A 27,066-nucleotide genomic window follows, 5' to 3' on the forward strand; every position below is an offset into this window, starting at 1 on the left:
ACCTTCTTTCCACCTGCAACCCTCCCTCCTCTCTGCTGTGCATCCTAACCTACTTACAGGTTCCAGGGAAAGAATGTGGGCATCTTTGGCGGGGGTGGCACAGCACCTTATGAGATAGGAAATTCTCTACCCTGTTTTACTCGGGGGGGGGGGGTGGGCACTGAGTCATCCCACGTTTGCACACTGATAAGCAGCAGACTGGGATATGAACCCAGGCAGTCGTGGTGCAGAGTCCATGCCCTTAACTTCTACAGGCTGTAGCTGCTCATCCGTCCACAGTCACTGGGCTTGTGCTGTGCCAGATCCGGGTGCCGGGGACAGAGAGGTGACCCAGACAGGATCCCTGTCCTCAGGAGGAACACAGATATGGAATGGGAGGATCACAGTGCCGTGGGACGAAGGCAAGAGGGCAGGAGCTCAGAGAGAGGCCTTTGGCAGACAGAGGGAGGCCATCTGCGGAGGGGCCGGGGAAGGCCACGTCCAGTAACCTGGGAGCTGAAGGATGAACGGGGCGTCAGCCGGCCATGCCTACAGCGTAAGGAGACTGGTGATAAAATGCATGATACTGGCAACGTGCTTCACCCGGTGTCTGGCCCCTGACAGGCATTCGATAAATGTGGGCTGTGGAGTATGATGGGAAGGAGACTGTTCTAAGCAAAGCAAGAGTTTGTGCAAGGAGCTGATAGTTCAGTGTGGCTGAAACAAACAAACAAAAATCACAAAAGGGCAGCGGGGCGAGAGGTTGGAGTAGAGATGGGGAGACTAGGGATGCGTGCCAAGGCTGCCGCAGAGATCAGGCCACGCAGATGCTCTGGACACCCACCTGCAGGTGAGGCTGCCTGGTGCTTGCCCAGAATCTCCCCAAAGACCCACCCCGGACTCTGGTGCTGGGTGGCCGGACTGGATTCCTTGGGGAATGAGGTCAACGGAAGGCTCCCCAAGCACCCAGCTGTTCAGGCCAAAGACCCAGGGGTCATCTGGAGTCTCCCTTTGCCCTCCAGATCCAGCCCACCAGCAGGTGTTCCTGCTCTGCACATCAGGGTTACGCCAGCTGGGGTAACAGACTGAGCCCATAGCTCAGGGGTTCAACACAACAGAAGTTCAGAATCGGTGTGCCTGGCGTGGGGGCGGCCTTGCGGTGTCATCTGGGCACCCAGGCTCCTTCCACCCTGTGACTGTGCCTTCTCCTAAAGACTTCATCTCCGCATTCAGCCTGTGGGTGGGGGACGAGAGGTGGAGCACGGCATGGAGAGGGGTTTACCGGCCAGGCCTGGGAGTTGTCGCCATTGGCGATGGTTCCAAGTGCAGAGGAGGCTGGGAAATGTGGCTAGCTGTGTGTGCCCAGCTCCAGCTCCCCACCCTATCTCGGACCCCGGCTTCTCCACACCTCCAGTGCTGTGCCCCTGGTCCGCGCCACCCCCCACCGCGCACGTGGACTACAGTTTCCTAAGTGGCCTCACTCTTAGCCAGCACCCCTTTTCCACGGGACAGCCAGGATGCTCTTTTTGAAAAAATGTCAATCAGGTCACTGGTGTGTGTTTGTTTTCCTGCTTACCGCCTTTCCCGGCTAAGGGCCTGTAAGACCCTGTGTGAAGTCCCTTCTCTTTCTTCTGCTCCCTGCTCCTCCACTCCCCAGCACCCTGATTCCCCCCCCCCCCCCCCCCCCCCCCCCCCGCTTCCAGCCACGCCGGTTCTCTGACTAAAGGATTTGCACTTGCTGCCTGGACGCTCCCTCCCCAGTCACGCCTCAGGGAGGCCTTTCCCACCACCTCAGCCGGCGGTGCCCACCTCCCCCCAGGAACTGTTTCCCTTCTCACACTTGTCTTCAATGATCTTTGTGTGTCTGTCGGTTAGCCAACCGTCCTTTCTAGGGTGTCAGCTCTATGTACCCCGGGACGCTTGTCTGTCCCAGGAGGTGCTCGGTACAGTTTTGTTGGATGACTGGCCCAAGGTCACAGGACCCTGGTGGTGGAGACCGGACACCTGCAGACCCGGGCTTTGGGCGCTCTGCTCCAGCTGTCACTGTTTAGAGACACCTGCGGCCCGGAGCGCCGGCGGGTAAACAAAGGCAGGTGTTGCGATGGGGCGGGGCGGCAGGAGGAGCCCTCTCGGCCCTCCACGCCCCCCCCGAGGCCCCGCCTCCGTCCTCCCCCAACACCCCCCCCCACCTCCGCCCCGCGTCCTGCCGCCCGCAGCCCTCTCCAGCCGCGCGGGGCGGAGGGTGGAGCGCGGGGCGGCCGTCGGGGCGCATGGACCGGCCCGGGGCGCGGGGCCCGCGGCGCCGCCATGAGGAAGCAGAGCGTGCGCACAGCCGCGCTCATCCTGTGCATCTTGTCCTACCTGCTGGTGGGCGCCGCCGTCTTCGACGCGCTCGAGTCCGAGGCGGAGCGCGGCCGCCGGCGGCTGCTGGCCCAGAAGCGCGGCGAGTTCCGGAGGAAGTACGGCTTCTCGGCCGAGGACTACCGCGAGCTGGAGCGCCTGGCGCTGCAGGCCGAGCCGCACCGCGCCGGCCGCCAGTGGAAGTTCGCCGGCTCTTTCTACTTCGCCATCACCGTCATCACCACCATCGGTGAGCGGCCCCGCGACGCGCCCCCCGCCCCCCGGGCTCGAACCCCTCCCCTGCCCCTGCCCGGCTGGGTGGCTTCGGACCAGTCATTTCAGCCGCCCTCCGCCCAACGGGCCGGCGTCCCACGCGGGCGGGGCTGGGAGGAGTCGGGAGCTCAAGTTCGCCCAGAGGTGGCACGCGGGAGTGCTCAGGAAACCTCCGGGGGCTGGGAGACAGATGGAGCGGGGCGAAGCGCGAGTGGCTGGAGACGGAGGCTTCCTTGCCCGGCAGCATCACCCTAGCTGTGTGACCTCAAACAAGTTGCTGAACCTCTCTGAGCCTCAATTTTCCTCTCTGTGAAGTAGGGCTGCTAATAGGCCTTATCTCAGGGCTGGGCTGAGATAATTATTGTCAAGGAGATAATGTATGCAGAAAGTTTTAGCGCAGGGTCTGACACATACAAAGCACTAAGAAAGAGAGACTGATTTTTGTATTATAATTACTGTTACTCCATGAGAACGGGATCTAGTCTGTCTTAGTCACTGCAGTGTACCCAGCCTAGCGCATAGTAGACACTCAATAAATATTTGTTGAAGGAATGACTGATTACCACAAGCTTTGGACCTCACCCTCGGGGATCCAGAGCAGTTTCTCTGCAGCATTTGGACAGGCAGCCGTTGCCATGGCTACCGTCTGGCTGGTACCTGCTGAGCAGAAGCCTGGAGAAGCAGGAAAGGAGAGAAGCAGGCTCTGCAGGGCTCCAGGCTGGGTGTCAGCTGCTTCCCAGGTCCCAGCTGTGGATGTCTAGGCATCTCCCCCGCCCCCCCGGCTTGGATCACCACTCTGGAAGTCTGAGCATTGGAGAGTTTTTTTCATAATGCCCTTGCAAGTGGATGTGAGCTGTGGGTTAAAAGCCTGAGTGAGTTCTGCAATTACCTAGCCCAGAGTTCCATTCTCATCTCTGTTGCCTCCTGTCTTCTCTGGCAATTGGATGTACCTCTCTCTAAGCCCTAGTTTTCTCGACTGCAAACGCAGTTCTTGCTACCTCAGTGGGTGGTTGCCAGGTTTAAATGAGGTCAAGTGTGTAAAATGCTTGGCACGGTGCCTGAGGCTAAATGGGCACTATTAATTAGTAATAATAACAATTCATTGTTTGCCAGCTGTGGGCCCAGCTCCCATTCAGCCCTTTATGCCCCCTCCTGTCAACATGGGCACCCCTGCTTCCCTACCTGGGCTCAGCCCAAGACACTCCCTGTTGCCGTGCCCAGTGGGTGGGACCCCATCCACCTCTTCTGCCCACCCGCATGCTATCTGGAGACGGCTGAAGCTCAGTTTGGTCTTCTCTGCCGGTGGTTCCTCGCTGGCATCTGGGAGCCTGGGGAAAGGGACCTACTAAGTGGAAATAGCCGGAGTTTTGCCTTTTCTGGCCACCTGGGGGCGCCAGCTTGAGCTGTGTGATCCGGGCTGCATAAGCCAGCCTTGCAGAGAGCTTGGAGCCAGAACCCAGGAGTTGGAGCTCTGCATGGATGGGAGAGGCACTGAGAAGCCGGAGGAGAGTGGTTAATGGCTCAGGCCCTGTGACCTTTGGGCAGCTTCCTCTCTCTGAGCCTCAGTTTCCTTCTCTGCAAAATGGGAGTAATAGTATCATCTCATACAGTTATTGGGAGGGTAAAATAATCTATGCAGAGTACCTAGCATGCTTAGTTATTATCATTGTTCGCTTCACTCTGTCAAAGCCCGATATACCCCCGAACAGCTGGACACAGCACTGCTGGGCCCCTTACTGCCAAAGAAGCTCCTCTGTCTCATGCTCAGCACACCCTTCAGTTTGATTTGATTACTGATGATGATCATTATTAAACATCCATTGAGCCCTTAGTCTGTGTCAGGCTCTGTGCAGGGCGCTGGTGACTAGGGACACAGAGAAGTGATTGGCATGGTCTGTGGCCGCAAGGAGCTCCCCCAATAGCAGATGGAGGCAAAGTGATGGGGCCATCCGACAGAAATGGGACGTGGAGCCACAGGGCTTTAAAAACATGTATTGTGTTGATATTCTGAATGAATTATATGTGCGCACAGCACACGGACCTCACAGGGTACAAAAGAGTATAGAATGAAAAGGAAGTCTCCCTCTCACCCTGTCTCTCAACCCATAAATTCCTTTCCCTGGATTAAATACAGTTACCAGTTCTTTGTGCATCCTTCCAGATACATTCTCTGCCTTTGTGTTCCTTTAAAACACACCCATTATAGAGAACTTAGGTTGTACAGTGTTTGGTGTCTTGCTTTTTTTCACCTCATATTTTTTGGTGATTTAAAAAATACATTCCCTAAAAAGCTGTGTCACCTTGGGGCACCTGGGTGGCTCAGTCAGTTAAGTGTCGGACTCTCAATCTCAGCTCAGGTCTTGATCTCAGGGTCGTGAGTTTGAGTGCTGTGTTGGGCTACTTGGGAAAAAAAAATCCGTGTCATTCTTTTTCATGGCTGTAGAGTGGGGTTTCTTGACCTTGGCCCTATTGACATGCTGGACTGGATAACTCCGTTGAGGGGCTGTCCGTTTAGCAGCAGCCGTGGCCTCCACCCGGTGGATGCTGGTAGCGCACAGCCACCGCCTCCCGGTTGTGACAACCAGAAGTGTCTCTACATATTGGCAGATGTCCCCCTCAGGGACAAAATTACCCCCGGTTGGAGCCACTGCTGTGTAGGGTTCTGTCGTTTGGTTGGCACCACGATTTATTTCACCAGACCCCTCTCGATGGACACTTAGGTTGTCCAGTTTTCTCCGTGAGCAGCAATGCTTCAGTGACGCCCCACGTGCATACCTCACTTTGCACGCGTGTGTACTTTGGAGGACTAACTTGCTCACCGTGGAACTGCACGGCTCAAGGGTTTGTGTGTTTACATTTTGGCAGATGGTGCCCATTTGCTAGAGGAGGTATGTGCTTTTGGGGGAAGGTCCACCTGACTTTTCCTGGGTTATGCACCCCTTTAAGAATACCAAGAAAGTTTTCGCTCCTCTCTCCAGGAATGTTCATTCCCCGGTGATGGCACAGTGGTCCAGGATTCAAGGACGCCCACTCACGTGTAGGTCCCCTACAACAGGGAAGAATTGCTACACCAGGCTGAAGAAGTGCCTAGTGGGGGCTGGCTTGGAGCAGGATGTGGGAAGGAGAAGTGGACCAGTGGGATGGGGGGAGAGGGTGATCCAGGGGAGGAAAAACCTTGAGAAGAGGCATGGGGAGGTGGGACATGCGGGTTGGGGAAGCAACATGGGGCGAGGCTGGACAGGGGGGAGCAGAGTCAGATCACCACGGAGCTCAGACGCTACGTGAGAACTGGTACTGGGGCACCATGGAAGATTTTGCTTTATTTTTAAATCAAGGCATAATTTACACACAGTGAAATGCACCATTTTCCAGTGCAGCAGCCTTCTGCGAGTTTTGACAAATGAAGGCCTGTCAGGCGACTGCAGCCGCCACCAAGATAGAGTAGGCTTCCGTCACCCCCAAATTTGTCTTGCCACTTTCTGTTTACCTACCCCCTCTTCCAGCCACAATGGCTGGCAACCACAGATCTGCTCTCTGTCCCCACAGTTTTGCCAGAATGCTTGCAGAATGTCATTTCAATGGAACCATACAGTATGTAGTCTTTTGAGCTTGGCTTCTTTCACTCGGCATAAGGCAGCTGAGATCCACCCTTTGTGGCGGCAGGTAACCCTAGTTCATGCCTTTCTGTTCTGCACAGAACTGCATTGTACGGATGTACCGCAGGTTGTTTATCCTTCCCTGGCTGAGGGACTGTGGGCTGTCTACCATTTGGGGCGATTAGGGATACCCACGCCATGTTTCAAAGGCGGGGGATGACCTAGTTAGAAGCAGCATTTCAAGATGCTGCGCCGGCCCCGGGGCTGGGGAGGGAGCCCGGGCAGGGCGGCCGCAGCCGGCGCTCACCACCCCCCTCCCCTCCGCTCTCCCTCCAGGGTACGGCCACGCCGCGCCGGGCACGGACTCGGGCAAGGTCTTCTGCATGTTCTATGCGCTCCTGGGCATCCCCCTGACGCTGGTCACCTTCCAGAGCCTGGGCGAGCGCCTGAACGCGCTGGTGCGGCGCCTCCTGCTGGCGGCCAAGCGCTGCCTGGGGCTGCGGCGGCCGCGCGTGTCCACCGAGAACATGGTGGTGGCCGGGCTGCTGGTGTGCGCCGCCACCCTGGCCCTCGGGGCCGCCGCCTTCGCGCACTTCGAGGGCTGGACCTTCTTCCACGCCTACTACTACTGCTTCATCACGCTCACCACCATCGGCTTCGGCGACTTCGTGGCGCTGCAGAGCGACGAGGCACTGCAGAGGAACCCGCCCTACGTGGCCTTCAGCTTCCTCTACATCCTCCTGGGGCTCACGGTCATCGGCGCCTTCCTCAACCTCGTGGTCCTGCGCTTCCTGGCGGCCAGCACCGACGCGCCCCCGCGCGCCGCCCGCCGCCCCAGCCCGCTCCGCCCGGGGGCGCCCGAGAGCCGCGGCCGCTCCCCGCCCCGCCGGCCGGCGAGCGCCGGGGGCTCCACCTCCGTCTCCTCCCGCGTGCACCAGCTGCAGATGGGGGCCCGCGACAACCTGGGCTTCTCACCCGCCTCGAGCCCTGGGGCTGTGGGCGGCGGCGGCAGGGCGGGCAGGCCCCCGGCCCGGCGCAAGTCCATCTGACAGCCCACCTCGGGCCGGGGCCCGGGGTCACCTGTCAGTGCACCTTCCCCAGAGCCTGGAGAGGGGTGAGCGGCCGTGGCCTCACGGCCGTCTTCAGTCACAAGCAGTCTGTCCTTCCCCTCTGTGGCCAGGCCCTCGCTCCTCTCCCAAGATACATTAAAGCCGCACCATAAGCACAAGCGCGACTCCCAAGTCGCCCTGTAGGTGCAAATCCCTTGTGGTCCAAATTGTTTCAGGAAGGCGTGGCCTCCCAGGAGAGGCTCTCCCAGGCCCGCGTCACCAGCTGGCCGCCTGGAGTGGAAACAGGTGGTCATCTTTCTGCTGCGAGAAGAGGCAGCCTTTCCGTGTTGCAGGGGAGATGGGCGGCTCTCAACACTGGGACCCTAGCAGTGAGGCCAGCCCCGCACAGCAGGAGAAGCACGGTCCCATGGACGGACGGCAGGGAAACACCTGTGCAGTGGGGCGGGGTGGGCAAATCTGCACTATTTAAATGATCGTTCATTCTCTTGCTCAATTTGGGGTAGAGTAAAATTGGCCCATGTGTGAATGAAGCACACCCTCCCCCCACCAATCTGCAGCTCTTTGTCCTTGGCCATGCCACCGCAGGATGAGGGGGGCCTTGCTGACAGCCACCGCATCACTGGGGCACCTGGATGCAGGAGCGTGCTGTGGGAAGAGCCCTCGTCTGGGAACTGCCCATCATGTGACCTTGGGGAATGTCATCCCTACCTGGGCTTCAGTTTCCACCTCTATAATATGACTGGGTTCATCTGGAATCCTGCCCCCCACGCCCCCCACCCCCGTGCGTCTCTAGAAGGGTTACATGCCCTGCCCCCTAAGGTGCCCGTGGTGGGGCATACTGGCATCACGCAGCACTCAGCTCCTTCAGACACTACCTGCCCTTGGCTTCTCAGAACTCCCAACACAAGGCAGAGCAAGCCGGGTTAGAAAAGCCAAAACTTTAATTTTCAACATGAGCTACATGGTCATGAACACAATGCAACGTGACCCACGCCAACCCAGGGGCCCCGGAAACCCTCCCTCCCCAAAGTCCCGAGCAGCTCCTGCTCCCGGAGACGGAGTGAGGGAAAAGTGGGTGGATGGAAAGGCCCCCAGCCCAAGGACCCGGGGTCTGGCCTCCCTGCCACCCCCTCAGGAGGCAGCCATAGAGTGAAAGGGTTCCAGATGTGATGCCTGAGGCCCCGGGTTCAAGTCTCCACTTCGCCCTCAGAGAAGCTAGGGGTACGATGGGCAGTCGGCCAACCCTCCCCCCCCCGCCCCGCCTGGGTGTGAGTCAGATGAGCTTGTGGACATGGCCGCTTTCCGTCCACTCTGAGGTGCTGCTATGCAGACAAGGGGCCCTCCCAGAGAGCCGAGGGGATCGTTACGGGGAATGGGAGGGGGCTCAGTCCCCTGGGCCTGCACAGAGCTGCTGCTCAATAAATAAATGCAGGTGGCCTTGCCTGACGCGACAGCTGTGCTCCAAAGGGCGGGGGGCTCAGCGCCACCTCTGAACACTGAAGGGTGCCCAGGAGCTCCTGGTTTAAGGAACCGGATGGTGAATCAGCTTGTAAAGTGTGTAACCACCCCCTAACGATCTGCCTTGCCTCCTCATACAGCTCTCAACTGCTGGAGAACTGAGTTCTAGTCCTGCCTCAGCCATGACCCCACAGTGGGACGTTAGCAGGTGCCTTCCCTCCCGGGGCCTCAGCTCCCTCCTCGTTAAAGAGGGGCTGATAATGCTGGCCCCCTCTACTGCCCAGGGGCTCTTGGGAGGATGTACTTGACGTAAAAGCACTTTGAAAGCAGAAGTCTGAAAAGCACTACAGGAAGGTCAGATGTGGTTACATGTGAAGGTTTTGTGAGGCTTAAGATGAGGTGTACCACAGCCACCTCACTCTCACACAGCCCCGGGCAGGAAATGGTACTTCTCACCTCCCTCAAGTTGGTCCTAGGGGGTTATGACCTCTCCCTCAGCGGGAGCCCCTACCCACACATTGAGGCCTAGACCAAATCCTGTGTACCCTCAGTCAGCTTGGCCAGACCCCAGGAAAGCTTAAGTCTCTATGGCAACTCTCTCCCCCAAACCCGGGCCCTCGGAGATGGAACCAAGCAGGGCTGGGTGGCCCAGGGCTTAAAGGCCACAAATACTTATGACAGACATGCCTGGGCAGTGGCTTCTGGTCCCAGGAAGGAGGGAAGCAGGACAGAGCCCCTGTTCTGTCCCCACTGATCATTTGCTGAGGGGTCCTGGGCAAATCACTTCCTGATTCTGGGCTTTAATCGCCTCACCTCTCAGATGGGCTACAATTTGCCCGTCTTTTCTGGGCCGCTGGGAGGCTCTACAGAGAGAAGAGAGGAGGAAGTATTGTGGGAAATGGTGGCCCCATCTGGTCCTGCTCTGGCTCCAGCTCAGCCTTGGGTGGGAGGAAGCCCAGGCTGGGGGTGCCACTGAATTCACAGGTGATCCCAGGGGCAGGCCTTGCCGAGCCTCGGTCCTCATCTGTAAAATGGACTTCACTAATGGTCCCAAAGGCCCTTTCCCATCTGTATGAAAAGCAGATTCCGGCGAAGGGAAATGGGGACTTCCTCCCACAGTACCCCTGCATGTGACTTTTGGCCCAGTGATTGAAAAACGAATCAGCCCCTATAGACCCCAGCTCCCGGCTCCCAAATCTCTACAATTCCGTCTCTGCTCCTCTCCCGGTGGAGTGTGAGTGGGCAAAGGATCAGGCAGCAGTAGGGACAGGCTGGGCTTGAAGGTTCCCCAAAGCTAATACTGAGAACAGTCACCCCCTCCCCAAACCCCCATCTCTTGGTGAGGCCAGATAGTGGTTCCCACACCAAATGGTCAGAGCCCCTTGGAAGCAGGGCACGTGCTCACAACAATTATACAAAGAAACAGGGCTCCAGCCCCCACCCCACCCCACCAGGAGGTGAACTGAGATTTCACAGAACAAACAAGAAAGTCATTGAGGGAGGCCCTTGGTGACCACCCCCAGGGTGTTGTTATTGCTTTGGAGCGTGCTCTCTCTCTTTATAAAGGCTGTGCAGACACCAGAAGGTGGGCTCGGGCCAGGTGTGTGTGGGGGGGTGCACCGAGCCCTCTCTCCCTCTGTTTGGGACAGCCAGGCTCTGCCCCGTTTTTTGAAAAGCTACCCCTGAACAAGCAGAGCAGTGACGGCTAGAGAGAGAAGGCGCTCTCCTGGCTCAAAATATTCCAAATGGTGAGTAATAAACAAACAGCAGAGAAATCACACTGGTTAAAAAAAACAAACAGGGGAGGGGCTGATTCTGGGCCTCAGATTGGAGGCCATCCAGAGCCCTGCTGCCTCCTGCCCCAGCCTTGGGATTCCACCCAGCACAATCCCAGGAAGCTCAAGAGAGCTCATCGATAAAAGAAAGGGGCATCTCCGTCTCCCCTTCCCAGTGCAGCATGGGAAGCTCCTTGGAGGGGATATAACTCATCCAGAACATTAAAGGCTCCCCAGGGCTTAAACAGGTAGAGGGGAGGGAAGGGAGAGGCGGGAAGGGGTTCCAGGTGGAAGAAATCACCTGGTCAACAGCCTAGAGTGAGGCCAAGGAGGCAGGACTAAACACAGCTGGGCATCCTGGTGGAAGACATCGTCTGATGGAGCCCAGGCCTCTCCACCGAGGCCCACAACCCTCAGGAGTGCTTCACAAATAAAACCAGAACCAAGGATAATACATCAGAACATCTGAGTATAAGGGGCAGCTCCAGCTACAACCCTGGGGGTGGGGGGAGGGAAGAGGAAGAAGGGCTGGCCTCCCATGACCCAGGCTCCAGGCCCAGACCCAGACCAGTGGGGAGACGGCCGTCTCCTCTCCACCCCGTCCTGGAGCTCTATGAGGACTATATGCAAGCTAAGAACAGGCCCCAGGGCCTGGAACACTAACTCTACCCAGCTAACCTGGACTACGCCCTACACAGCAGGGACTGGGTAATGAGGGGTGGTGGGCTGCTGGGTGCCTCCCAGCGGGAGGTGGCAGAAATGTGCTTCTACAAAGAGGGGCCAGCCTGTGTCCTCCCAGCATGCAAAAGGGCTTCCGTAGGCCTCGGGGAGGGCCGGGCCAGGAAGGCAGCTACCCAGGCCTGCTTGAGAAGGAATCTCCTGATGCTTACACTCATGAGCCAAGGTAGTTGAGGCCGGGGCAGTGGGTTCTGCCCTTAGTACAGGATGGTTTGTTTAAAAAGACTAAAATAGGGAAGCTCTGTTGCCTCCCCAGACCCCGAGCCTAGAGGCAGAGGGGTGGACAAGAAGACCTCTGACCTCATCCAACGAGGAGGGACTCTCCTATTTGAGAAACCCTTGCCTTGGCACCACCAGTCCCAATCCCAACTTTACTCAGACTCCCTCTCCAATCCAGCGTCCCCAAAATTCAGAGATGGTGAGCTCTCTGGATTTGGGGTTCTCAAAAATCAAGGTCCCGCAGCTCCTCCACCAAAATGTAGACAACCCAGTTCTTTCCAGTCCACCATTTCCAAACTAGCTTGTTGCAATCCCACGGAGCAGGGCACCCTGGGGGTCTGTGCCAGGCCCAGGGCACCGCCTCCTTTCCTTTGGTCCCTGCTGGACCCCAATTCCTAGAGCCACTGGAAGAGGGGCAGGCAGGAAGGGACAGACAGATGGACTCAGACAGGCTGCGGCAAAGCTCCTTCCACAGGCAGGCGGAGGGAGGCTGAGCTCCTCTTCAAGTGGGAGGCTCTGGGCCCCCCGGAGCTGGCTCCGGATCCTTGCAAAGCTGCCCCATCGGCTTTGGGGCAGGAGTAGCTGCCTGAACCCGGTGCCGCAGGAAAGACACTTGCTGGTAATTGGCACCATGGAGATGGCCGCTGGGTTCTGGACTTGGCTCCGGGCAGCGAGCTTCCGAGGAGGCAAAAAAGGGGGAGCAGTTGGACAGTGTCTGGGACAGGAGAATGGTTTGCTCTGCCACCTCAGTCTTTCCTTTCTCCGGATTGCAGCCACATCCACCAGGTCAAGAACCGGCCAAGTCAAAAGCGCAGCCAATCCCGTTGGGAGAGGGAAGGTCTCAGGGGGTAGGAGGCAAAGAGAGGGTGAGGAGGGGCCCTGGGGGGGCAGGTTTCCCCGTTCTGCTTCCCCGCTGTGGGGGAGAACCCCGTCCTCCTGTATGCAATGTGCCCCTGGGCCTGGGGTCCCAGGTTGGGGCTGGGCGTTCTCCAGGCCTTGTCGGGGAGCCCCCCCAACCCCGGCCCTAAGATCGCTCGCCGCAGGGCCCCACGGTGCTCTCGAGGGACAACTGGGACGCCTGCCGGAGCAGGGGGCCCGCAGCTGGGTCCACCATGGAGGAGGTGGGGAAGAGCTTGTACCAGCCCACGGCTAGGGTGGTCAAGTCCAACTCCTCCAGCAGCACACGGGCCACACCCATGAACTGCTTCCGCTCCATCCGCCCGTAGTTCCCCCACACGATCACCTGCGGGTCAAGAGATACTGCGGGTCAGATCCTGCCGGTGCCGCTCACAGGCCCAGAACCAGACCCCAGGTCACCCCCATGTCCGCTGCATTTCTGAGTCCTGGGGTGGCCACCGCCTTAGAATGGCTCGAGCCTGACCCGAATTTCCTGGCTCTAGGGCCACCACTGTTGCTCGCCTAGCCCACTGGCTTCCTGCCTCCCATCCAGCCTTCTCCGTTCCTCCCTCCACACCCTCCTCTGTCCCCGACGCCAAGCCTTGCGGGCTGGCCCTCCATGGTGAGTCCCCTGCTGGTCCCCCCAGCCCCACCCCCACCAGGCCCTCAGCTTCCAGATCCTTGGAAACCCCTCACGTGAAACAAAGTTTTAAAAGTGGCTGATTGACGCCCTTCCTTGTTTCCAACAGACTCCTTTCTGCAGTGCCTTCCCTGTTGTGTGGCCAACACTCTCTCTTAGGGCAGCCAGTTGGGGGATTCCTGTGGCTGCAGGACCCTCGTGTGCTCTCCTGTGGCTCAGGTTCTAACTCCGTCCCCTATATGAAGGTGGGCTGGCTCATTCCGTAGAGCCTGTCGGTGTGCACACACAGCTTCTGGGGTCAGACACAAGTGGGTTCCAATCCCAGTCCTGGCTTGGTGGTGTGGGCAAGGCATCTAGCCTCCCGGGGTCTCGAGTTCTTGTTTCTAAATGAAGTTATCCCCAGTTTACCTCGCGGGTAAGGATCAAAGGAGTGGATGTAAAAGCTCCCTGTAAACTCTCAGCGGCTCCTCCAGCACACGGGGGGGGGGGGGGGGGGGAGGGGGGGATAGCGTGAGCCCGTGCTACTGTGCACTGTGTCAGAAACTGCCCCAAGGTGACGCTGGCCTTACAGTCGATCTTCCCAACAACCTACAAAATGCTCCCATTTCAGTTGTTTCAACAGAGTCTGGGAGAAGTTAAATCATTTGCCTGAGGTGGCTCACCTGACCAGTCTTCAGAGCTCCTTGGGCAGCTGATCAAAGTCCATCTCTAGTGCATGGACGGATTCATTTTAAATCGGGGTTATGGGCTCACCTGTGTTCCCCCAAAATTCATGTTGAAGCCCTAGCCCCCAGAATGTGACTAATTTGGAGACAGGGCCTTAGATTCAAATGAGGCCATTAGGGTGACCCTAATCCAATCCCACTGGAGTTATAAGAGATGAGGACACACGGAGAGACCACAGGGATGCATGTGGGTAGAGCAAAAAGACCATGCGAGGACCCACAGTGAGAAGGTAGCCGTTTGCAGGCCAAAGAGAGAGGTCTTGGAAGAAACTAAATACCTTGATCTTGGGCTTCTAGCTCCACAACCACGAGAAATAAATTTCTATCGTGTAAGCCACCCAATCCGTGGTACTTGGGTACGGCAGCTGTCGCACACACTATAGCTGGTGTTTGGATCTCATGCATGGTGCTGGTGGGTCTGTCCCACTCTGACGTCAGTCAGAGAGCTCAGTGGCAAGGACCACCACCCCCATTCAGATGTCTGTCGCCCCACACCCTCCACATCCCAGACAGGGCCGTTCTCTGGAGCTTCTCCAAAGATGCTCAGGCCAGAAGGCACTTCCTTCCTCTGGTGGACCAGATGTGGCCCCCAGATGGTCTTCTGGGGTTTTACATTGTATTTGCATGCCTCTAGGCTGGAAGACTTTTTCCAAGCTTTTTGACAGGGATGTACAGTAAGGCCTTTACAGCATTACGCAGCAAGTACATGGGATTCCCAGTTGAAGCAAGTGCCTCACCAACTACAACTTGCCTAAGAATGACAAATGTTTTCTTTCCATTCCGTTAAACAAACAAGCAAACAACTTGCTGAGAGTCGCTAAATTGATTTCACAGCACATGGATGGGTCTTAACCCTTAGGTTGAAAAAATCTGCCCTGGACAGGCCTGGGCTTCCCAGTTTGGCGAAAGTCCCGCTGTCTTGGCCACTTGCAACGCTCAGGGCCTGCCCTCATTCGCTTTGCCTGCCCTGGTTAGAAGCAAGACACGGAGGCACCAGCTAGAGGTGCCCAAGTGGCGGCTCTCAGGCAGCAGGCACGCGGTTCCTGCAGGCATCCGACCTGGGCCCAGCCGACGCCCACGATGGGCGGCTATTGCCAGCTCCACGTCTAAGTCATCCTGAGGACCCTCCTTAAGGGCCAGGGGACCACACGCCTCTCTGGATCCTTAACGCCTCCCAGTCGATGATCTCTGTGCTCCAGGCCAAGCCCCGGGCTTCCAGAATGGCTGTGTTGATGGTGGATAACAAGAACAATAGCAGCAGCTACCGCAGACCTTCTCTGGAGGTTAACGCGAGCAACCCTTCTTACAGATGAGGCAGCTGAGGCTCAGAAAGGAGCCTGTTCCAAGTTGTACTACAGAGCTCAGATCAACCGCGGTGCTCTACTTCCTCCAGTGGAGGCCCTCTGGAGACCGCCCCTTTTCCCAGGAGCGCTCCCCTCTCCCTCAGGAACTGCGCACATTTCCCCCCGCCCAGGGCCCCTCACCTGCAGGACTTTGCCCTGGGGACTCTCAGGAAACAGCAGCACCTGGTTATACAGTGGGTCCAGCGACTTGCGAGCGACTTTGGTCTTCTTCTTGGCAATGCAGACGCCGTTCTCCAGCAGGTAGGCCTTGATGTAGGCCGCTGAGGACAGAGGCCAGCAGGGTGACTTCCAATTGAGCCCTCAAATGGTGGGCACATGGCACAGCAGAGCAAGGCTGCCCACCCCCTGCTGAGGGTCAGACTGCCCCCCTCTGGAGTTTTGGGGGGGCAGCCGCAGGGGTGGTAGATACAGATGATGGGGTGTAGCCAGCATTGGGTGGGAACTACTCCACCCCCTGGGGGGGGGGGCCTGCCTGCCTCCTCCCTGCCTTTGCTCACTCTGCTCTTACCTCTTTCCTCTCTCAGTCCCTGATTTGCTCACCCCTTCCCCGGCTTCCACAGTCACCACGGACACATTCGGTCAGCCTGGGTGTGCCAGGCACCCACGTATGGGGGTATAGCCATACACAGGAAAGCTTCTGTCCTCCAGAAGCTCAAACCAGTGGGGAAGACCAATAAAGTCAACTGACAATCTCAAGAGCGTCCCCAGAACAAACCCTAAACCACTAGTCCCATGTGAGTCACTAGAGTTGGGACAAAGGGGTCCCCCCGTAGTTGGGCCCAATTTTCTCTCTTCTAGACCCAGATACCCTTCAGGACCTCATCGACGTCCACCCTTGCCTTGCAGAAGGAAGAGCAGTCCCCACACCTGGCAGTGTCTTGGAGCCTGGCTTGGCTGTCAGTCCCCGAGCCTGGATGATGTCCACTTCAAGCTGGCCATTCCGCTCCTGCAAGCCGATCTCCACATCCCCTGCAAGAGACCCCAAGCAAAGGGACCGGGAAGTGGCTCATAAGCTCACCCAAGGACTCAGCCCCTCCTCTCTACTTAGAGATGAAACCCCCTTCCCCTTCTCCCAGCCCAACACAAGACCAGAAATAATTCCAACACGAGTGCCCAGGCTCTGCTGAGGGCTTGGCGGGCGCAGACAGGGCTCTAAGCTGGGTGCTCAGTGGATGCAGCCAAGGTAGAGGCGGCGAGGAGAAAGACACAGGGCCTGCGGTGCCCCGCCCCCGGAACAGGTCTTGGGGCACTCACCCATCGGCGTGGTGGCCAGGGTCTGGCGGCCCACAAACTGCGCTGGCCCCATGCTGCCGAGGAAGTCGCTGAACTGCGCATCTGACGCCAGGCAAACTCCCCCATAGTTAAGGCTGCAAGAAAGAAAGAGGAGACAAAACCAAATGTTCCCCGGCGCTGACTGAGGACTCTGATGACTCAGGCAGTCACCTCCAGAGCTCCCCTCAGTCCCCGGGGATTCTGTCCACACCCATTACCCGGCCTCAGGCAGACCTCTGTCCTGTCTCTCCCTCCTTCCTTCTTTGTTCATGGCCCTAACATCTCCACTTCAACTCCAAAATTCTAGGGCTTAGCTTTTGTGTCCTGTACCATCCCCTTGCCTCTCCTCACCAAGCCTCAGGTTCCACCTCTGTGAAATGGGTCTGATGGTACCTGCCTCTTGGGGTGGTGGTAAGAAGCATGAGAGGTGATGCTTGTCAGTGCGTGGTTCCCATGGCTTAGTGCCGTGACACTGGTTGTGTGGTCCAGAGACCAGCAGCATCGCCCAGGAGCTAATTAGGAATAAAACTGCACCGCACTCCACCCCTACCTGCTGAATCAGAGTCTGCCTTTTAACAAGAGCCCCCGCAGACTTGTTTGCACCTGACCGTTTGAGATGCATAGGACCAGTGGCTCGACCTCAGAGGCCTGCATTTGTTGCTGCTACAGGGCTGCCCAAAGGCCACTGCCCTTTCTGTTGGGAATGAGACCTCAAATCTGCTTTGAAGAGCCCCCTCCCCAAGGCACTGATTCCCATGGAGCAGAGCACAGCAGGCTCCAGGGTCTGGGTATGAGCGCAGTCTGGCCGATCAGCACATTCCTCCCCTTGGCCAGTGCTGGCTCAGAGATCTGAGCGTGGCCCAATTTAGCCCACAGAAATCTGGTTAGAAGCTTTGTGTGAACTTCAGGGAGTGAGAAGCTCTCTTTTCCCACCAGACTTGAACCTCAGACAGAAGACTGGAGCCATCTCGCTTCCATCCGGAAGCCATCAGACAGGTGGCCTTGCGTGAGATCCTGGATCAAGTTCTACCTGAAGCAAGATACATCTTTTTTGGTTCCATAAGTCAGTAACAACTATTATTATTACAAATTATTATTATTTTGCTTCAGCCAATTTTGAGTTAGTTTTTCTCTCTCATCTCTGAAATGGGAATAAGAATGTTCACATTTCCTAGGTCTGTTGTATTAAATGAGATGAGTACTGTTATCTTTAGGAGCAAAGCACCGGCAGCCCACTTCCTCATCTGGCCCTCGCTCCAATCCCAGGAGGTTGGTTCTTCATATTTATCACCACTGTTCAGATGAGGAGGCCCAGGTCCTGCTCTGCCTAAAGCCACAGAGTTCCCAGGGCAGTCAGCACTTGAATACAACACTCCCAATGCCAATCCCTGGTGACTTTTCACCTGGGCAGGTCCCAAGAACACTAGCGGACTTTTAACAAGTGCCTACTATGTGCCAGGTTGCCCGGCAGCAGCCAGGGAGGTCTCTGAGCAGGAGGAGGAAACCGCTTTGGGGCCTCGAGGGCACAGTATGCTTGGTTCGCTGCCGGACCAGAGCATCCCCCGCCGACCAAAGCCCCCCTCCTCGGAAACCTGCTAGGATCTCAGTCTTGAAGGAGCAGGAAGAGCTTCCAAGGAAGGTGGGGTGTGGGGATCCACTCCACACGTGTGTCCCCTCCTGCTTTGAACCACTGGTCTGCCTTTCCCAAGGGACAAGACCCTGTACACAAGAACCGACCATTTTGCTGGGGAACTGTGTTGCTCCTGAAGAAATTACTAAAGAGGACAATATAACAAGACACACGCAGTCCCTGGCCCACCTACTTCAGGTTGGGTACCTCAGTCCTAAGGGCTTACAACGTGCCAGCGCCCTCGGGGCTCCAGGGCTTCTTCAAGTCCTATCCTCATGAGCCATACCCTCTGGTGTGACTCCTGCGGTGCTTCTAAGGAAACGGGCATGATTTTATTTAGCTAACATCAAGGACACTGGGGTTCAGCGGGGGAAAGCCACTTGCCTATGGTCACACAGTGATAGGGTGGAGAGGCAGGATTTGAACCTAGGTCTGCCTGTGGAAGACACCTTTCAGGCGGCTGCCATGGCATACAATACCCTCCCCTTGTCCAGGACTGGTCCCACTATGCAGGTGGGCTCCTGGAAGTCCGGGATGCTTTTCTGAGTGTGGGGAATGCTCTGCTCATCTCTTCCTCCTGGAGAGACAGCTTAATCTGTCTCCTAGCCTTGTAAGCAAGTGTGGCCAATGTGAGCTGAAGGGATACAGGCCCCTTCCAGGCCTAACCCCCATGCCATCCGTTTTTTGCCAGCCTCAGCCAATGATAGTAATACCAAAGCCTAGAAATGCCTGGGGCACTTACCTGGGCCACCGTGTGCTTGCCACAGACATCTCCCCTCTTCAAACCAATGTCAGGACTGGACCAACCCTTGTGGTTCTTACTATGATTGTAAGATGCCCCTCAGCAACAATCATCAGGAAACTTTAAAGAAATAAAGGCTTATTACCTACAAGACCTGGGAAACTGCCCAGTACACCTGGGGCTACACAGCGAGGTCATGGGAAGGGGGGCACGAGAGAGAGCACAGACCAGGGGTTCTGCTTTTATTGGGGTCAAGGGTGGGGGCCTAGGCGTTCAGGGCTCACTCTTTATTGGTGAATTTAAAACATAAGAGCAGCAATTTAAAGCACGGGAAGAGAAAAGACAAGTGGCCCAAAAGGTCAGCTATCGAAAATCAATCAAGATCTCTAAAACAAAAGAGCCTCAACTGTGGAGGAGGTGGCCCGGCTCTGTGTGGCTGACAAATTTGTTTGCCTCTTTGAAATGAATGCCTCAAGCAATCAAAGTTGAAGTCAGGCACTGGCATTACAGAAAAAGAAAAAAAAAAAAAAAACCTGCCAGGGCTCACAAGACACCATCTCATACCCACTGAAATGGCTACTATCAAAAACAAAATAAAATTAAGAAAACAAAATAACAAGTGTTGGCAAGGATGTGGAGAAATTGGAATCCTTTGCACTGTTGGTGGGAATGTAAAATGGTACAGCCGCTATGTAAAACAGGATGGCAGTTCCTCAAAAAATTAAAAATAGAATTACCATATGATCCAGCAATTCCACTTCTGGGAGTATGCCAAGGAAATTGAAGGCAGGGTGTCTGAGACACATTTGTACACCCATGTTCACAGAAGCGTCATTTGCAATAGCCAGGAGGTGGAGACAACCCCAAGTGCCCACCAGTGGATGAACAGTCTATACATAAAATGGAATATTATTCAGCCTGCACAAGGAAAAGAGGTTGTGACACATTTTACAAACGGGGATGAGTCTTGAAGATGTCATGCTAAACAAAATAAGCCAGTCACAAAAGGATAAATACCAGGTGATTCCACTGACATGAGGTATTCGAGCAGTCAAATTCAGAGACAAGGATGGTTGCCCGGGGCCCTGGGGTGGGGGCGGGAACGAAGAGTTCATGTTTTATGGGGACAGAGTTCACTTTAACAAGATGAAGAGTTCTGGAGGTGGATGGTGGTGTTGGTTGCACAATGGGACTGTACTTAATGCCACCCAACCGACACACTTAAAAATTGTTATGACGGGGGCGCCCGGGGGGCTCGGCCGGTGAAGCACCTGACTCTTGATTTCAGCTCAGGTCATGATCTCAGGGCCGTGAGCCCCACGCTGGGCGTACAGCCTGCTCAAGATCCTCTCCCTCTGCCCCTCCCCAACCCCAGTTCCTCTCTTTAAAAAAAAAAAAAAAAATTGTATGGGACGATGAGTCACAGGGAGCACAATCAGTGCTACTGTAAGAGGCTGTATGGGGACAGATGGTACCGACGCTGCGGTGAGCACAGCATAAGGTACAGAGTTGTCCCAGCCTGTGCTGTACACCTGAAACCAGTGTAACACTGTGTCAACTCTACTTCAGTTAAAAAACCGGTTACGATGGTGAGCGGGTATCCTGTGTATTTTACCACAATTAGGGGGGGGAAAAAAAAAACACTTCACATATGATCTTCTCTTCCCCCATCAGGGACCCTAATGATGGTGAAGCCACAAGAAAAAGGGAGCCTGGGCCCAACGACCAGAAACACCTGCCCTGAAACTGGCATAAACAAGAAACGAATGTTTTCATTCAGTCATTGATTAAAGAGGCCGGTTATGGCTACTGGCTTTACTTAAATACAGTGCCCCTGTCCCCTGGCCAGAGCTGATGGCTCCATGGCTTAGACACCTGACCCAAGCTCAGTCAAACAAAAATTCTCTCTGGGAAACAAAAAAAGAGAATCCCAGAGATCGAAAGTCATGAGGATTGAGCCCTGTGCGTGCGCCTCACCAAGAGCCCCGAACTAGCCCCCAAGTCCTGGGTGCTCAAGTTCCTCCCGCACCCATGTGAGGTGCCTGAGCGGCGTCCAGTAAATTCGGTTTCTACTTAAGTTATTGGCAGGCTTGATGGCAGAGTGATAATTTGACACTGTAGCCTGAGTGCTTTTCCTTCTCATGATCTCCTACCATCCCTGCCACCCTCTTCCACTGCCTCAGACTACTGCCTGAGACAAGTAATAACCCAGTAAGAAGGCAGTGAACAAGCCGGTCAGATTCTTGGCCTTTGAGCTGCAAATCCAAGAAGAAACAGACTTAGAGGGATATGTGCAAAAACCAGGCTGTCCTGTCCCCAAATAAACCAACGACGACTCCTCAGCCTGAGGTTGCAGTGGAAGTCAGGGAGGAGGGGAGAGCAGGGATGCTGGAGGGTCCTCGGGGAAGGTCTGGGGCCCTGGACGGGGTTGGTGGTGCTGAGACCCGAGGGGAACCCCCACACAGGCCTGGGGAACCTGAAAACAGAGGGGACTTGTGCCCATCCTTCCTATTGGGTGGAGCTAAGGAAAGGGCATGATGCTTTGCAGAAATGGCTGCCTGGTGTCTTGTCAAGTGACCCTGTGTCTCTGAGGCTCTCTGTGTCCCTCCAAGCCCCAGAGAAGCATATGTTCCTGCCGCACCCGAGAGAGGGCCAAACCAAGACAGGCAGAGGAATACTGAATCCAAGCAGTCCGGCTTCTGAATCTATTATCTCAGCAATTATGCAACAGTCTCATAGAGAAAGTATGGGGAAAATAACTTAAATATCTAGGGATAGAAATGTGTATTCTCGCAAAAATCCTTAATTAACAGCACCAAGGCTAAGACCTAGACTCTCTCACGACTGGTGACATGGGCCTTCCTCCTTGGTCCTGTCTCTCTTCCACCCCATGCTCCTGGCCATCTGTGGGGTCCAGGCTCCACTTTGTAAGGAGAGCCTGGGCTCCAAAAGCCCAAGAAACGGTGGTGCCTCTTGGGCTCCAAGTCACTGAAGGGTCTAGCCTCCCAGGCAGAGCGAGGCTTCTGCAGCCTGAAATTGAAAGTTCCCTCCAACATCATCATTGTCTGCGCCTCAGTTCCTGGTGGGATTGTGAGCAGACAATGGGGAACTGGCAGGCCTGGTAATTAGCAGTAATTGTTTATAATATCTGGGCGGCTGCCTGATTTCCCATCCCAGGGTGCCTCGCCGGCTGCCAAGGAACCAGGCAGACGCCCCAGAAACCCTGAACGGGTTATCACATCCTCCATGGGGCTGGAGGAAGGAAGAAAGTGGTGGCAGACTCCTGCTGGCCTGAGGACCGACGGTACCAGAGATCTCACTCCACCTCGGGGTCTTCCCGGGAGTAGCACAAAAGGCAAAGGACACAAAGTCCGAGCTGGTTCTAGTCACTGGTCACCTGCTTGCTGTGTGATCTCTGGCAAGCTGCTGGTGTCTCTGCACTTAAATCTTTTCATTTGCACACTAGACCACGCCTACCTCCCTCTTGGACAGCGTGTAGCCATTCGTTCCGTGGGTGCCTGTGCTGTACCAGATTTAAAGGTTTCAAAAATCTCTGCTCATAGGGTCCATTCGCAAAGGGGTGGGAAAGAGCCTGCTGAATTAAATACCGTGCACATACTACTACTTAGACCATGCCCTGTATATGCAGGAGGAACTCAATAAATGTTCACTGCCAAACCCTTCTGCTGGCCCCAAACTGGGAAAATACAGTGGCTGAGACTGGACTTTGGCCTAAGACAGACCTTGGATTCCAGTGCTGTGCAACCTGGGGTAAGTTTTGTAACCTCTCTGAGCTGCTGTTTCCTCATGGATGAAATGGGGATAAACTGTAATCACCTTACTGAGTTGCTGGGGAGAGTCAGTGAGATCGCGCGGGCAGGGTGCTCGGCACGGGACCCAGCAGACATTATATGCTGGAGGAATAGATGCTGACCCGTGCTGTCTGGCCTGGGAGAGCCTCTTCTCTCTCTCCATGGTACTTTCATGGCACTTCTGACTCCAGGTCTGTTTGGAAATGCAGCATCTGGATGCCTGAGACCAAGCCCAGGCCATTGGGGGGGGGGCCTGGGGAGGATGGGGGACGATGGGGAGAGGGCTGCAGCAAGTGGTTCCTCTTGAGGACACACGCCAGCCACACAGGTAGAGGCACAGGCCTGAAACAGGATTACAACCTGTGGGCCACTAGCCTTGTATTTTGTGTTAATAGTGAAATAAGATTTCCTGCATTTCAAATCTCGTTAGTTTTGTTTGTGGAGCTGAAACCCATTTGTCTTTTATTATTAACCTTTGAGCTCCATTTGGCCCCTGGATTTTCTGTGCTCTCGACAGTTAAAGAAGTAACTGGGTTACTTAGGGGTTGACTCTTCTCTTTTCCGGATGGATCACCTGTCTCAATTGCATCCGAAATTAAAAGGCTGTACAGCCCTCATGGTGATTATAGGTTATGTGGCTCTGAAAGGTTTTAGTAGTTTATGGGTTCTCTGTTCTTCCATTCACTGTCTGCCCCCATGTTTCCTCCCATCCATCTGCCCTCCCACAGACCTACGGAGCCTCCACTACACTATAGTTTGCTATCATGCAAAACAGACATTCCTAAAAATCGCTCTGCAGGGCAAAATCCTTCCAGAAGAAATCCCAGACCTTCCGAGGAAACCAGGGTTAGGGGCACAACACCCAAACACTATGTCAGTATCACATATACACAGACACACACACAGGAAAGATGGGAACATAGTAAAAACGGTAGCACGGTCTTTATACACATTAAACGGTTAAGAAATGCATACAGACTACAATAAATACGGTGCTTTACGTAGGCGACGACCTGAAGTTTGCTTGTGGAAAATGTGTGTCGGAAGGATTGCGGCCCAGGAGTTGCTGCAAAGTGGAGGAGGAGGGCTGTCTGGACGGGATAGGAAGTTGCAAGGCCCGGTGTGGACGGGACACAGGGCAGGAGCTGAGGGAGCAGGGGGTGGCTGGAGGGGTGTCTGGTTTACTCTCATGTGGGTGCAGTTTTCTGCATTCCCCTCGTGCTTCTCATAGATGAAACACACCTGAGCAAAGGCGAAATCTGTATTGTGCTCAAGCTATTCCCTAATACTTCAACTGTGTTGGAACAAATTCACGTTTTCAAAACAAGCGGTGTCGCAGAATTGACTGTATGCCAGGAGACACAGAACCCACAAGCCCGACTCCCGATTCTCAAGCATCCAGATGTTTCCAAACCTGCCCCCAAGCACATGAGTGTGGCTCACGGGCATGATGCTGGGGATCTAATTTACTTTTTTATCCACCCAGTAAATAACAGAAGGGGAAACCAAGGCACAGAAATGTTACATAACCCCAAGATCTCTCTGCTAGAAACTGGCAGTCTGGCTCCAGAGAGCACCTACTTAACCCCTCTGCTCTGCTGTGTCTACGCGCCCCGGGGGGACCTTCCCCTTGCCCAGAGCAGCACGGGGCGGGGGGGGGGGGGGGGGGGCGACGGGGGCGGGGGGTGTTACTGTCCGGGCTCCAGGCGGGGCCAGGCAGGCCTGGATTTGAATCCTGACCACCCCCCACCCCCCCCATCCCCCAGCTTGGAACTGTGGAGGTATATTCTTCACCTCTTAGAATCTGGGTTTCCGTGTGGGTGGGGCAAGAACAAACAGGATACCCCGCCGAGCCGTTGTTAGCACTAAATGAGATGAACTCCTGAGAACTCAGTCTGGCACAGTCAAATGTACCATAAACACGAGTGCTTACAAAACGGACCCCCACCTCCCCCCGGCGTCTCCTAGACCAGAGCCACATGCAGTCGCAGGCTGTCCTTCAGGTATGGACCATTACAGAGCAGAGGTGGGTAAGAGAAAGGGGGTCCCAGCCACCCACCAGGCCTCCGGGGCCTTTGGTGATTAGGGAAACAGCCTTGGCAAAAACGTGACCCCGAGCCCAGGTGCAGTGGACACGCACCAGCTCCCACACCCTGCTTTCCAGGGCTGTGGGCACAGTGACCCAGACGCCCAGGGAACTGGATGTTGGTGACCCAGACATCTCAGGACGAGGGACAGAAGGAAGGAGCAGAAGGGGCTGTGGGAGCTGGCTACAAGAGCTTCCGGCACCCAGAGAGGATGCTGGGGCCCTGATTCTGCATGATGGAGGCTGAGGAAGGGCGGGAAGGAGTGGATGTGGGGGTGCTTCTGCTCATAGCACCTACCCATTATCCACCAAAATTTGCAAAATACCACCTGTAGGCCAGGTCCTAGGCTGGGCAGGCACTGAACTTGGTGCCTAGTGGGACAGACAGACACGCCCATGACCATCACGACCGAGGGGAGGGTGCTGTGGAGGGCAGAACAGGCCGCGGAAGCCGCTGATGCAGCCAGAGGATTCGCAGCCCTTACCGTTCCCCGTCTGCCCACACCGGGGCAGACATTGCTAATCAACCTCCACACCCCTGCCAAGGTTGGACGAGGCTCCAGAATCCTTCTCCACACAGCAGCCCAGGGAGCTACTATCAATTAACTGGAGTTGGCACAGGAGATGAAGCCTACGTGCCAGTTCTGAGCTGAGATCTGGAAGAGGAATGAGTCAGAGGGTGGAGAGGGAGGAGAGGTGGGAAGGGCAGTGCCAGGTAGAGGCAGCGAAGACCTGCAGGGGAGATGGAGGGGAGCGTGAGAGGCTCAGGGCGCTGGAGCTGGGGGCACATGGCTGGGGCCTGGGGCAGGTTGGCAGGGGTCAGCAGAAGTGCGTGCTGAGTGACAGACTGGAGTTTCGACCAAAAGGGAGGCTTGTGTGCATCTAGGCAAGAGTGAGGAGTGGCTCGGCTCTGCCAAACCCACAGCTGTTTCCTTCCATGCTTAACACAGAGAACTCCAATTTTCAACCAGGCAGAAAGGGGCTCAGGGAAGGAAGGCCCTTCCCCAGCCCTAGGGGACACACCAGGACCGGTCCCACCTGCTGAGATCTAGGGAGGGAAAAGCTGAAGGGACTCACCTAGCCACCACACCATGCTGGAAGCGTCCACCTACCGAAATCTTGATGGACGCAAACATTAAATGAGGGAAAGAATCAAGTGTAAAGGTGAAGGGCAGATTCCAAGGCCCAGATTTGAAGCCTGGCATTTGAAGTTAGTGACCTTGGGCAAGTTAATTAACCTCTTTTGGCATCTGTGTCCTCGTCTGTAAAATGGGGACATTCACAGGCTCAGCGTCATCGGGTTGCTGTGAGGATTAAATGGGCCAGTATATATAAAAGTGCTTTGCACGGTGCCTGCCCGTAGCAAGTGCTCTATAAGGCTTAGCTCTAGAACATTATTCCCACTGGGCCAGGGCCTCTCAACCTCCATGTGCACACGGACCACCCAGAGAGCTTGTAAAGCTTCAGATTCGGATGCAGTAGGTCTGGGGTGGAGCCATTGCCATTTCTAACAAGCCCCCAGGAGATGCCAACACTGCATTTCTAACAAGCCCCCAGGGGATGCCGACACTGCATTTCTAACCAGCCCGCAGGGGATGCCGCCGCTGCTGGACTGGGGGCCACACTTGGAACAGCAAGGGCTGATGTCACTGTCAGCTAATATGAGGCAGTCTGGAGCCCACGGATCTTCGCTGACAGAATGGCCCCCCCATACGCATCCCTTCCCCAGCCCAGAGACCTGGTGAGGATGCAGTATTTCCAAAGTTCTCTATGCCTGTCCTTGGCAGCTCTCACCTCACTATGAGCTGCTCAGTCAGTGCAAGTCTGGGGCTCCCAGGTGCCCCACCCAATTGTCTAGCACACTGTAGGTACTCGATCATGTTTGCTGAAAGAAAAACCCCTGTGCCCAGTTGCAGGAATACACACGCCAGTGATCCAGGGCACGGGCAGACAGATCCAGCAGTGCCAGGGGCTGCGGGCTCGTGGGGACTGCATGCTGGCTCCTCGTAAGCCTCAGCTGGGCTGGCAGGAGCCCAAGGGGGGGACAGTCACACCCCCTCCTATTTCAGAGCCTGGCATCTGGGTCCTACCAGTGCCCAAAATACCGCTAGAACAAGGAGAGGGCCGACCACAGCTCCACGTCCCCCCAGTCCTTTCTATGCCCCTCCCTTGCCCAGGTGTTACGTGGAGTGGAGGAACCTGGCTGGGCTCCATCCATACTCCAGACCCTCTCCGAAGGGCAAGGCTCTCCCCTCTGCTGGAACCAGCACCCTCCAACCCGCTGGGCTCAAGATATGCACCCCAAACCTTTTGATAATCACAAATGTCACAGCCAACATCAATCCCGTGCTTGCTCTGTGCTAAGTACTTTACAGACACAACTGCATCGGGCGTGGCTCCCTGTTGTCCAGTAAGATGCAACTGGCCACAAGGAGCAAAATACCCAACTA

General features: G+C 55.8%; 2 protein-coding genes across 2 annotated transcripts in view; one reads left to right on the plus strand and one right to left on the minus strand.

The window, feature by feature from the left end:
- The first annotated feature begins 2,286 nt into the window (after positions 1-2,286).
- Positions 2,287-7,237, plus strand: KCNK15 (potassium two pore domain channel subfamily K member 15). Its single transcript, XM_028121858.1, has 2 exons — positions 2,287-2,569; positions 6,525-7,237. Exons 1-2 carry the CDS (start codon positions 2,287-2,289, stop codon positions 7,235-7,237), a joined length of 996 nt encoding a protein of 331 aa, XP_027977659.1.
- Positions 7,238-8,230: 993 nt separating this feature from the next.
- The window catches only part of RIMS4 (regulating synaptic membrane exocytosis 4), a 61,803-nt gene continuing 42,967 nt past the window's right edge, over positions 8,231-27,066 (minus strand). Inside the window, exons 3-6 of the mRNA XM_028121847.2 lie at positions 16,329-16,441; positions 15,942-16,043; positions 15,195-15,334; positions 8,231-12,691 (exon numbers count right to left, since the gene is read on the minus strand). Of these exons, the coding sequence (XP_027977648.1) occupies positions 12,473-12,691; positions 15,195-15,334; positions 15,942-16,043; positions 16,329-16,441 (574 nt within the window). The 3' untranslated portion in view covers positions 8,231-12,472. The remainder of the gene's footprint in view (positions 12,692-15,194; positions 15,335-15,941; positions 16,044-16,328; positions 16,442-27,066) is intronic.

This window comes from Eumetopias jubatus, unplaced genomic scaffold (genome assembly GCF_037043125.1).
Source record: "Eumetopias jubatus isolate StellerSeaLion01/CBP00866 unplaced genomic scaffold, mEumJub1_p1.0 scaffold_9, whole genome shotgun sequence".
Lineage (NCBI taxonomy): Eukaryota > Metazoa > Chordata > Mammalia > Carnivora > Otariidae > Eumetopias > Eumetopias jubatus.